Source organism: Pelodiscus sinensis, chromosome 8, assembly GCF_049634645.1.
Source record: "Pelodiscus sinensis isolate JC-2024 chromosome 8, ASM4963464v1, whole genome shotgun sequence".
Lineage (NCBI taxonomy): Eukaryota > Metazoa > Chordata > Testudines > Trionychidae > Pelodiscus > Pelodiscus sinensis.
Window position 1 is genome coordinate 42,930,477 of NC_134718.1, and position 13,302 is coordinate 42,943,778.

The 13,302-nt window shown below is 38.3% G+C and overlaps 1 protein-coding gene across 10 annotated transcripts in view; it reads left to right on the plus strand.

Moving 5' to 3' along the window:
* The window catches only part of CPEB3 (cytoplasmic polyadenylation element binding protein 3), a 186,834-nt gene that overhangs the window by 14,586 nt on the left and 158,946 nt on the right, over positions 1-13,302 (plus strand). For 6 of the 10 annotated variants that reach the window (XM_075935178.1, XM_075935180.1, XM_075935187.1 and 3 more), the window contains exons 2-3: positions 4,073-4,980; positions 6,357-6,437. In XM_075935178.1, the coding sequence (XP_075791293.1) occupies positions 4,084-4,980; positions 6,357-6,437 (978 nt within the window). In that variant the 5' untranslated portion in view covers positions 4,073-4,083. Of the gene's footprint in view, positions 1-3,743; positions 3,860-4,072; positions 4,981-6,356; positions 6,438-13,302 lie in introns of those variants that run through there. The other 4 variants (XM_075935182.1, XM_075935184.1, XM_075935185.1 and 1 more) reach the window with 2 other exon arrangements.

Below are 13,302 nucleotides of genomic sequence, written 5' to 3' on the forward strand. Positions count from 1 at the left end.
CACTTTCAAAATAGCATTTTTCGAAAGAATGCCATGATGCAATTATGCAAATGAAGAATGGGAAATTCAAATCCCAGCTTCATTTGCAATTTCAATATCTCTAATTTATATCCCTTTTTTGAAAGAGGGATGTAGTGTAGACATAGCCTTTGATATTTGCCCTCTGCTTCTTGCTTCCTGCCCTTTTCCATTTTTTCCCCTCCCCTTCCCCTCCTCCCTTTTCCCCTATTTATTTTGGGCCTGGACATCCTAAACTCAAAAATCCCACCATCTGAAGAAGTGGGCTATACCCACGAAAGCTCATGATACCATCTACATGTTTTGTTAGTCTATAAAGTGCTACCAGACTATTTGTTGTTTTTTAAATTGATCACTTTAATGTAACTTTTCCTAACACTATAGGAAAATATATTGTAGCCAACATTCTAGTTTGACACATTATCTCAGTTATACATCAATACAACATACAAAACTACCCAGAATGTAATTTATGAAAGTAAAAAATACAGTTAAATTCATAATGCGAACACTGGAACACATAACCAGTTAATATAGTTTGAAGCTGCATATTGCTCTCTGAAGAGAAGCTGGAGAGATGGGGGTTGTGTGAGTGGTTGAAGAGAAGCTGGAGAGATGGGGGTTGTGTGAGTGGTAGAAGTGAAGTACTGGAGGAGTTGGAACCATTGGCTGATGTGCAGATGAAGTGTTAAATTACTTATCTGCTTGTTTACTTACTTTTTTGTAGCTTGCATTGATAGGAGACATTATCTAGAGACTCAATGTTGATGACTTTCTCCTGTGGGAAAATATCTTGGGCATTTACATAGCACCAATAACCATAATATGTAGATGTTGATCTTAATTTACTTTTAAAATCTCACATAAAAACTGTTAAATTTATATGCAGATGATGCAAGACTATAATTTAAAAGAATGTGACTGAAATATAAAACATTTCCTTCAGCTAAATATTTTAACTAATATTGAAAATGTCTTATCTGTTCATAGTGGAAGCCACGTTGTGATTAACTTTTTTCACTATAAGAGCTTAGTTAACTAGGTAGTGACTAGCATTCTAATTTATAATTTTGGGTAGCTATATTTGGTCTGTTCTATCTTTGATTTACACATCTGTCAGACTGCTGGAGGTTTTTATTGTAATCTCGGTTTACAGATCAATGTATCTCACCAGTTTTTCTTCTGAAAGCTAATGATTTTCGGCTAGATCAATAATAAATCAGATCCGGGTAGCAGTCATTTCCCCCAGGAACATGAATGCATTTGATCTCTCTCGTCTTCTTCCAACACTGTAGCTCTCCCAACATGCAGAGGTCAGTTGCCGTATGTGGAAAAGACTTCAATCCCCATAGTTCCTTGGGTGAGCATGCGCCATAAGCTTCCAGTTGTCAAAGTGCTCTTGCCAGAACGGTTGCCTATGTGTTATTGCAAACCCGAAAGAAGAAAATAAATACTGTCATTGTATTGCTCTTTAAATACAGAACACTCAAAGATAACTGTTCTTAAGAATTTCTGCGTTGACTGCTTGGGTTACTGCATACGAACGGAGGTGGTATGGTTATGGGGATATAGATTTCCTGTACTGGACTGTAATTTGCACAAATACTTATACCAGCAAATAATCAAGAGGCACCGCATATTAGCCCAACATTAGACATTGGCTGGCCCGTCTATCGAAGTCATTTATTATCCAGTGTTCCTCCATTCAGACTGGCTTCATTCATTAAAGGTAGGTCTTGACCTTGACAAGAAGGTTGAATTTGTGCTCAAATTTTACCTTTAAGGAGTAATGGGAAACGGATGTGGATTACTATCCTCTAGAGAAAGTTAATATACAAATAACTAAGTCAAGATATGTATCTGAAACAACTGCTGTGGAGGCCACTGTACAATTACTTGGCGAGTTAGTAAGTTAGCCAATAAAGTACACTTTATTGAAGGCAGGATTGTATTTCTTTCTTTCTTTTTTTTTTTTTAATAAACATAACTTTCTAAATGGGCGCTTCAAAAAAAGGAAGGAAGTATTATAACGGTTATCCTTTTTTCTCTTATGGAATCGCCAGCAATTTTTTTTGTAGATCTAACAGCTATGGTGACTTTGATAGAAACGAAGCTAAATGGAAAGCGACACGAAGCCTGGGATATTGTGGCTTGCTGCAGTACGGCTTTAAACTGTCTCGAAAGGTTTTCTGCACCCCCACCAGCAGCAGCAGAGCTGCGTGATACAGATGCAATAGTTTACTCCTTTCTTCCTAGGAACTTGGCTTAATGCTGTCCCACTATATGGACTGTTAGTCATAATTGTTAGACTTATTCATTTGAATAGAGAAAAATAAACATAAAACGTAACGTAACTGGTAGCAGAACCTGTTCTGTCAGTATCTCTGAAGCAAAAGTGTGTGTACGTATATATATCGTGGGAATAAAATATACAGTTTGAATCAGATGGAGACAACTAACATTTAAATAATCATTGTAAAGTGCAATCTTAAACGAAAGACATAGATCATGTAAAAACAGCTAATATGAGAAATTAAACTTTGTCTTCACGCTCCTTGATGCTCTTCCCAACCAGCTGTTTAATTGGCATCACATTTATTTTGCTGCAATTAAATGGTAATCTAAAAGTCAAGTGATTTTTAGAAATATAAAAGCCATATGGTTAGAACATTCTTGTAAAATATGATTAGTTGTTTAGCGAATGCCTACCTTTATTAATATCACCACTTGATTAAAGTTAATAATAAATTAATAGGCTTATTTAAAATATTGTCACGAACTTTGTGTGTGTTTCTTTAATTGTATATACGTCTGCGAAATTGGGACCTATGATAGTTTCTTGCAGAGGTCGAGGAGTGTGATTATTTTAAAATAACAATATTGTATTGCTTGACCTGGCAAGTCTAGGTATAATAGGTATAGAAAGGACTTACTCACGCTACATATATTTAATTTAATGATATTTTCCTTTGTTTATATTTAGTGATTTACTTGTAAATTGCATTTCTAATCATTCAGTCCCTTTTCATATGGAGGAAAGGTGTTTTTAAATGTTCGTGTATATTTAATGTATACATTACATATTTTGAATCGCCCCACTTTTTATTTTGTCTTGAAAGGAACAGAGACTTTAATATTTAAAACACTAACTCCAAGATCTGTTTATAATTTTGACCTCGGATCTTAGAAGCATTCTATTCTGCTGATGATTTCCCATATATAACTCTGGTTGTAGTGAGTCCATCAGAGATAGGCAAGAAAGGGATTGTCCTAAAAAGCAAACCCTGTTTTATAAAGAATAACTCCGAAGAGAAAAATCTTCAGGTCATCAGAGGCAAATATAACCTTGTTTTGTATTTCAATTAGAGTTAATGCTTATGCATCTGACTAAACAGTAAGCTGTCAGAAAAGAAAAAGGCCAGTAAATGATTGAGCAGCTAAGAATCTCTTCCATTATCAGCTCAAGATTCTGAGCATGTTTCCGTGGTGTTAAATGGAATAATTGAAAACTTGTTCGTTAATTAAGGGAAATAGGCATCCTGCTCCTTTAAAAGGTCTCTTCGTGTGATAGGGGGTGGGGGAGAGTAAAGGCTGGTGTCTTTTTAACCTTGCTGAAGGACGCAGCAGTATTTATTGACGTATGCAAATAACTGGGGGGGAGGAGGAGGAGGAGGAGGAGGAGGGTGCTTGGAAAAACAGGAACCAGAATCAGTTTCTCATTGCAGGGTGAGAGCTCTGAGTTCCGGTGTAAGAGAAAAGAGACGTGGCGAAATTGCTGTATATCTCTGCCCTATAAGCCCATCTCTCATTTAGATTGAAAGGAACCAAGGCATCAAAAAGGGTGAAGCCTCTTAAAATATATTTGAAGGCAATTTAGCACGATCACATTGATTAAACATTTCATACTCCTAAATGGGGGAGGAAGGGGAATTACGGATTCGCCTTGCAACTAGCAATGGCACGGGATTTTAGCAAGCGAAATGCCAAAGCAGTCCGGCTAGTGGTATGAATGAGAATAATAACCTGTCTTTGTGTTTTCCCCTCACTGTTTCAGCTGCACAAATCATGCAGGATGATTTACTGATGGACAAAAGCAAAGCCCAGCCCCAGCAGCAGCAGCGGCAGCAGCAGCAGCAAGATCCAAACGCAGCAGAAGCCCCTTCTACACCCATCTCATCAGAGACGTCTAAATCGGAGGACAGCAGCCCAGTGACTAGTATCGGCACAGCGACTCCTGTCCAAAATAGCAAGGAGAAGATGCAGATGGAGTCCCCCATCTTGCCTGGCTTGAGTTTTCACCAGCCTCAGCAGGAACCTACACCCGGCACCTCCTTGTCTCCGTCTTTCGGCAGCACCTGGTCTACAGGGACCACAAACACAGTGGATGATAGCTTTTTCCAAGGGATTACCCCAGTCAATGGCACAATGCTTTTCCAGAATTTCCCTCATCATGTCAACCCTGTGTTTGGTGGCACTTTCTCTCCCCAGATTGGCCTAGCTCAGACTCAGCACCACCACCATCAGCAGCAGCAAGCCCAACAGCAGCAACAGCAGCAACGGAGGTCACCTGTAAGCCCCAACCAGGCACCTTTTGCCCAGAGAAATGCTGCTTACAGCCATCAGCCCATTATGACCAGCAAACCGTCTTCCTCCTCTGCCTCTTCCTCTTCCTCCTCCAGCTGGAATAATCACCAAAATGCAGCCTGGAGTACACCTTCCAACCCATGGGGTGGGTTGCAAGCTGGCAGGGACCCTCGAAGGGCAGTAGGAGTTGGGGTTGGCGTAGGAGTGGGAGTTGGGGTACCCTCCCCTCTCAATCCTATTTCACCACTCAAAAAACCTTTCTCCAGCAATGTCATTGCCCCTCCGAAGTTCCCACGGGCTCCACCCTTAACCCCCAAATCCTGGATGGAGGACAATGCTTTCAGGACGGACAATGGCAACAGTCTGTTGCCTTTTCAGGTAATGTCTTAATGCACCTTTAGCACTGGTGACAGATATCTCAATGTTTTGTTTAAGGTGCAATGCACCAACATCTCATCTAGAAGGCAACATATCATTTTCACCTTTTTCATAGCTCATGAATATTTACCTCTTCTGAAATTGTACTGGCTGTTCTCAGAAATTGCACACCTAGATCCAAAATACTGAATATGGACAAATAGCCCTCTTTTTCTTCTATTTTAACTTCTTAAAATTACTACGTGGGATTTTAATATTAGAAAGCTAGTTGCTTTCAGGGTATATAGTTCCTTTAGACTTTATATTCCATTCCAGTGGATGATCAATGCATGTATTTAATTTATACAGTATTTGCAAAAATCCTGTATGATGTTACATGGTGAGGAATATAGGTCCATTAATGTGTATAGCAGCTGGCTTCAGATTTCTAAGTGGAAGACTAATTTTAAACATAGATGCTTCTGAACCTGATATGCAGCTGATTATTTGTTGACTATTAAAGAGGTTAATATTGTTTATTGTTGAGATGTGGTTTCAGAAGGATAGTATTTACATAATGTATACAAATCAAATGTTGAAACTTACCAAATATATCAGAAAACCTACACCCTGTATTACACATCTAGAGGCAGTGTAGGTGTGTAGGGAAACAGTGTCATATCTGTTCTTTTCTAATAAGGAGATGTCTAATCAAATTGACATGATTTAGAAAAGGTAGGACAGTATTTATTATTTTGTAAAATAAACCATGTTATGTGGTTCAGTATATTTGCAGAAAAAAGAGACAATAGGACACGACCTTCAGAGCCATATTGCAATGGAGTCTATTTACTAGCTACATAGCTCTGAAATATTTAAAGCTGCAGTGTCCTTTACCAATTTGGTGTCTTGGATGACAAGGTGGATAAATTACAGCTGAAACTGAGGGAAATAGCTCTGCAATTTTAATATAGAGTGAGGCTTGTTTTGGTATTTAAATGCCTTGTTAAAAGTGAAATAAATTCGGATTGGCACTCTCCCTTGTGTCTATCTGTATGAGATGAAAAGAATCCTCCTCTGCCACTTATCATTTCCATTCTTAGGTCAGTTGGGCAGCTTCTGTTTTGCAGTATTAAGTATATGTATGTTTTTGCTTTAGAGAGGATGTCTCTCAGAAGCTACAAACTGTTATATACCAGTAATGTATTAATAAGAATGATGTTTAGATATTTTGTTTGAAGCCTAGAAAATAAGTTTAAAAAAAAAACCCAAACTGATTAGCTGCAAGGGGTACTACTAGTCTAAGGAATAAGCATTCCTTTGCACTTTCTGCCATTCAAATAGGGATGTTAAAGTGAGCCTTGAGACTTCATTTTGCTGCTTCATTCTGTTTAAAGGGAGAGTTGCTCATTTCTTATTGGCTGCCCTTAGTGGAGGAGGAACAGGTTTTATTGAGCTGCTGGTCACTGCATCAAAGAGTAAGCAACTCTTGAGACATTCTTTTCCCTGCTGAAGCTGTTGTATTACCATATTCTTAACAACATAAAATGTTAATTGATGTTTAACTAGCTTTCACTGTTCCTAAAGGTGACTAGTAGCTACATCCAAACTGAAACCAATATTTAAATTAACTAAAAATAAGGTTTTACAAAATCTAACATGAATGGCACTATTTCTGAGGTTTTAGTTAATTCTAATGGGAAGTATCTTTTATAAAAATACATTCTCCTATAGTATTTGCATCTCAGACATACACAGTATTGCACTAGTGCAGGAGTACCAAAAGTGAAAATTACTACAAAATATCATACATTAAATGGATTAGCTTTTTATTCAAAAACAGGGAGCAGACAACATATATAGTGAAAAGTTAACTGGATCTTTAACTTTGAGTTTTGAAAGTCTGGGTGTTAATTCTTACATGGATGATAATATTATTATTTTTTCAGCATGAATTTTAATCTATTAGTGGCCTATTAATCGAAACACAATTGTGCCACTGACTACTTTTATGGCCAGGTGAAATACCAACCTCGTGGTTTATTCCCTAGGTGTCACAATAATATTTCATAACACACAATCTTGAATTTTGCTTGAGGCAGTCCCCTGGATTAAGAATTATTACTCCTGTCTCTGAGTAGTTTTTCATTTGCTGGAGAAGGAATCTTATAACCATCATATGGATTATAGACAAATGGATAATTATCTGGTTTTTATATTTGCTTAATTTAATTTCCTTTTTTTAGTATGACAATTTATTTTAATGTCTGTTGCCTGGTATTTTTCTTGGAAGAGTTGGGTAATATTTTGGCACCTTAAGGTTTTTTTTCATCAGCACCATCAAATAATTCTGGCAGGTTAATCGGGCCATTAACTTTAATTACTTTGGGTTTTTTGTTTACAACAGTATTTTCCTGTACTCTATCAATATGTTAGTGTATTAGCTAGCTACTTACTGGCACCATCTCATTCAATTTCCCCATGTTAAAAATTTTTAAACTGTAATTACATGTTAATTACTTTTGTATTAGTCTCAGACTATTAAACACCTTTAAAAGACTAATGTGTCCTGAAGAACAGATAGGTAAAAAGCTATTTATTTATTGTTTCAATTATCACTGACATTTTCCATAATGTTTAATTTAATCTTGGAACAAGTATTTTCCTTCCATTTAAAAAAAAATCATAACTAAGTTGGGAAACCCTTGCTGTAATCAGGGCTTGTATTTTATTCTAAATCTTCTTTATGATGATGTTTGAAGGCAAAACTATATTGGCTTGTATTGTATGAGAGGAGAATGTTTGGTAGGGAAATTTATTTCAAGTTCTAATCTAATAGAACACATAAAGCATGTTTTAAACACTGATATTTGCCTGGCAACTTATTGTTTGAGTCACATTGTATCTTGCACTTCACAAACATTATGAACAAGATCACTGGTCTAAGGAACTCAGTTTTCTTCAGACTACTTAGCAGTGCTGAAGAACTAAAGTCAAAGGAATTCTGGCAACATGTGAGTTGACTAGTTGTGAGAAACAAGGAAAAAATGCTTTGAAAAACAAGGTATACTTGTCAAGGAAGACTGTTCCTATTATAAGGAACTTGGTTATAAATAAAATAAAGGTGAAAAGCTGAAAGCAGAAGCAAACAAAAGGGACAGTTGAAACAAGGCTGGGTAGAACCCGGGAAATAAGATGAGAGAGTAAGAGAAAATGTGTACATGGGGGTGAGGTCAGATCTATAGAGCCTACAAAGAGTCAATGGGGAACTATATGCTGACGACGAAGGGATTCAAAGAGGTGGGAGCTGATGAGGCAACAGAAGAAGACTATTGTCAGAATACTTGTAGATAGAAAGGTAGCTGTGTTAGTCTGGGGTAGCTGAAGCAAAATGCAGGACAATGTAGCACTTTAAAGACTAACAAGATGGTTTATTAGATGATGAGCTTTCGTGGGCCAGACCCACTTCCTCAGATCAAACAGTGGAAGAAAATAGTCACAACCATATATACCAAAGGATACAATTAAAAAAAATGAATACATATGAAAAGGACAAATCACATTTCAGAACAGGAGGGGGATGCGGGGGGGAGGGGGGAGGAGGGAAGGTAAGTGTCTGTGAATTGATGATATTAGAGGTGGGGAGAGTGGGACGTCTGTGAGCTAATGGTATTAGAGGTGATAATTGGGGAAGCTATCTTGGTAATGGGTAAGATAGTTTGCGCATTTGTTCATTCCTTCCCGGAGAGTGTCATCTAATAAACCATCTTGTTAGTCTTTAAAGTGCTACATTGTCCTGCATTTTGTGTCAGAATACTTGATAGTATAACTTTAACAAATAGGTGGAAGAGTCATTCCTTAGAAGTAGAGTAGTTTTACCATACAGAATATTCTGCTGATCCTGCTGCTTTCCTCATTGTGCTTTTGATTCATGTAAAATATATAACTACAAGTTACATTATGAATATATGTATAACAATTTGCTTCTGCTTTTTGTGTATATGTATACAAATACAAAAGCATCAAATTGACCAAAAACTGAGAGAGAAACCCAGCTTATCTTACAGATTCCTACTAGTGATATATTTAAAATATACTAGTGATATATTTACAGTATGATAGGGGCTAATTTGGCTACGACAAATCGGGAAAGAGATCTTGGAGTTTATCGTAGATAGTTCTCTGAAAACTTCCACACAGTGTGCAGCGGAGGTCAAAAAGGCAAATAGGATGTTAGGAATTATTAAGAAAGGGATAGAAAATAAAACACAGAATAACTTACTGACCCTGTATAAAACTGTGGTACGCCCACATCTTGAATACTGTGTACAGATGTGGTCTCCTCACCTCAAAAAAGATACTTTGGCCTTGGAAAGGGTTCAGAAAAGGACTACTAAAATGATAGGGGTTTGGAACGGGTCCCATATGAAGAGATGCTAAAGCGACTGGGACTTTTCAGTTTAGAAAAGAGGAGACTAAGCGGGGGTATGATAGAGGTATATAAAATCATGAATGGAATAGAGAGGGTAAATAAAGAAAACTTATTTATTAGTTCCCATAATAGAAGAAATAGAAGACACCAAATTAAATTAATGGGTAGCAGGTTTAAAACTAATAAAAGAAAGTTCTTCTTCACACAGCGCATGGTCAACCTGTGGAACTCCTTTCCAGAGGAGGCTGTGAAGGCTAGGACTATAACAGAGTTTAAAGAGAAGCTAGATAATTTCATGGAGGTTAGGTCCGTAAAAGGCTATTAGCCTTGCCTGGGGATAGAAATGGTGTCCCTGGCCTCTGTTTGTCAGAGGCTGCAGATGAATGGCACAAGACAAATTGCTTGATCATTGTCTTTGGTCCACCCCCTCCGGGGTACCTGGTGTTGGCCACTGTTGGCAGACAGGCTACTGGGCTAGATGCACCTTTGGTCTGACCCAGTACGGTCATTCTTATGTTCTTAAAAGAATGTCAACAGGGTATTATCCTTTTTATATTTGATTTTAAAATACTGTCTTAAGACTGATGTGGATTATTGCTAGAAGAAAGAGACTGATATAATTATTTACATTGGGATTCATGGTCAGTTAAGTAAGGCAATAGGGAGTTTTTCCACTGTGTTTAATGGGAATTCGATTGGACCCCTACAAATTTGCTAGTTAGAAAATAATCTTCACTTTTGGCAAATGATATTTAATATTAAAGTGGATGGGGTTAGTAGTGAAGTACTTTAGTAGGTGCAATTATTCTGACATGTGTTGTGCTGTCTTTGCTTACCGAAGGCATAGATGCTATATCATGGTTAAAATTCCAGCATAATAACTTTTCTACCTGCTGATTATGGGACTGCTTTTTAAGAGGCTGCAATCAATCTTTTTACATGTATAAGGTACTTCATGTCTTAATGATTGGTAGCTTTTTGAACTACAGTTACCTTGCTATTAATGTATATCCATAAAATACAATGACGTATAGGATAGTTTTGTCTTCATGTCCTACAAGAGGTGGGCAATAATTTTTGACAGAGGGCCACTCCCGAGATTTTTGGAATGTGGTCGAGGTCCGCACACTTTCATGGTGTTAATGGAGGAAATGTGGGGCGTCTGGGATGGAGGTTGAGTGCAGAAGGGAGCTTGGGGTAAAGGATTGGGGTACAGGAGGGAGAATGGAGTCTGAGGGAGTTTGGATGAAGAAGGTGGTTGTGACCTAGGGCAGGCAACTGGGGTGCAGGGTTTTGGGATGTTACCTAGAGTAGGGAGGGATTGATCTCAGGCAGGAGATGGGGTGCCAGATATGAGAAGAGGGTATTGGGTGCATGTGGAGTAGCGGGGCAGGGGGTTGGAGAAGGGAGAGGTTGAGGTGCCAGAGGCTGGTTCTTGCCAAGAGACTTACTAGCCTGCTTGCCTACAGACCTAAAGGCTTGCAGAGCTTAAAATGTTTCTGCCTAATCAGCCAGGTGCTTGAGTGAGGGTGTGTCTAGACTACAGGGTTTTGTTGACAAAAGTGGACTTTCTACGAGGAATAACGCCTTTTGTTGACAGAGTTCTGTCGATAGAAAGTGTTATGGAGTCTACACTGTCAGGTCGACAAAGCGGCTTGCTTTGTTGACAGAACTGGATGTAGTCTAGATGCTCTTTGTCGACAGAAGCTTTGTCGACAGTATTTGTTGACAAAACTTCTGTTGACAAAAGCCTGTAGTCTAGACATACCCTGAGTGAGCTAGAGGGCTGTGCTTTGTGGCTGCCTGTTATTCAAACAGACAGCTCCCATTGGCCAGTGTTTATCCAGAAACTGGCTAATGGGATTGTGCTAGGGGTGGGAGCAGCATTTGAATCTTTTTCCCCTCCCCTCCAGACTCAGAGAAAGCGCCCCGCAGCCACGTTTCTGAGCTGTGTGTGGGGCAAGCAGGGGAGCCTGCCTGGGGCTCGCCGCTGACTCTGCAGGCCAGATCCAGTGGCTTGGCATTGCTAACTAAACTCTACTAGCTTAAAAATAAGAAAACATTTTAGCTGATGTTCCAACCTTTTTCATGAAGTTATGAATAAGTTATTTCACTGTCATAGTACAGAAACTGTTTCTTGCTTGGTATTACAGTAACTTAAACAGGTCATCATATAGAAAAAGATGGATGAGTGGCAGTGAGAGTTCCTGTTGAGTAATGTTTCATGTCTCCAAATCTCTAATATGGAATTAATTCCATACGATTTGCTAAAGCTTATTTGTTAAAACTGAAACATTAATTAGAGGAATAACTTTTTAAAATCAAAGAAAAAAGGAAAGGGATTTTGTCTTTTCTACAGTATCAGCAGTCACTGTGCCACTGTACATCAATGCAACCTGTTATGAGCCCTCTTGAATATAGATCTTTTTTTTCATTTAAACAATATTTAGATAATTATAACATTCCTATTTATTTGAAATAAAATTGTGCACAGCATTCAGCATTTAAAAACACAGATGATCAAGGTGTTTTTTTCAATGTTAATATAATCAGATGTAACAAATATTTGTTTGACGTTTTTCAATCCTAAATTCAATCTGCTGTAGATGGGAAATGTATCTATTATAAAAATTATCCATTTTTTGACCTAACTCTCATATTTCTATGTTTTTAGTTAATAAGTGATAGATGCAATGATGTTCAATGAAATATAGCACATTCCTGAGAGATTTGAGATGGGTTTTCAGACTCTTTTTTTTGCGGGGGGGGGGGAGGGTTATATGGATCCATTAGTACTTTATTAAATGGAAATGTATGGGCAGTTGGATTTCTAGCTACATAAAAACAAAGAATGTGCAACTTCTTGAAACACTGAAGGAGCATTTAGTGGTTGTAGAAGTAATACAATCCCCTTTATCTCTTGGATGGGTTAGATACTTACATACACAAGTTATTTATGTACACGGCGAGTATCGTAATTAGAAATATTAAAATGTGATCCTTTTTTATCATCCTGATGATCTTTTCAGTTCAACATGTAAAGCTACTGTACTATTTGTAGACAGCGGCTTCAGAAATTATGAATGGTCTTATCTTGTTTGGGGCAGATAATTAATTTGATTGTACAGGCAGTCCCCGGGTTATATGGATCCGACTTACATCGGATCCCTACTTACAAATGGGGTGAGGCAACCCCGCACTAGCTGCTACCCCACAGCAGGCCAGGGAGATGCAAAGCTAGCGCCCCCCCCCCCCCCTCCAGCAGACCAGGGAGACGCGGAGCGGCTCCCCCCCCCCCCAACAGACCAGGGAGACGCGGAGCGGTTTTTCTCAGCAGACACCTCAGCTTGAGAATAAAGGACTGAGGGAAGTGAGGTGTGGGAGAATAAAACTGAGCTCTGGAGAAATGTTTGGCTAGAGTTTCCCCTACAATATGTACCAGTTCCGACTTACATATAAATTCAACTTAAGAACAAACCTACAGTCCCTATCTTGTACGTAACCCAGGGACTGCCTGTATTCTAATATCTGTATTTCTTAGAATTACTAAGCATGTTTGGGCATACTAAAAGAATTTACAAAAAGACAAGCATTAGTAGAAGCTGATGCAACAAAGACTATGATACAGCTTAAGTTAATCTAACTTATATTGCTCAGGGGTGCGAAAAAGCTCTCATTTGAAATAATTTATTTCTCAAAGGCTTGGATTAATTATGCCAACAGAAGAGCACCTGCTTGTGAGTATAGCACATAATCACTAGACATGATACCGTGGTGCAGCAGTACCAATATAGCATGTGGTATAGACTTGCCCTCAGACTCTAAAGTATTTTAATATCTGAATTCTTGTATAACTTCTGAATACAACAGCGAAATCTAGTGGCCTTCTGCACATACCACTTAGCCCAAAC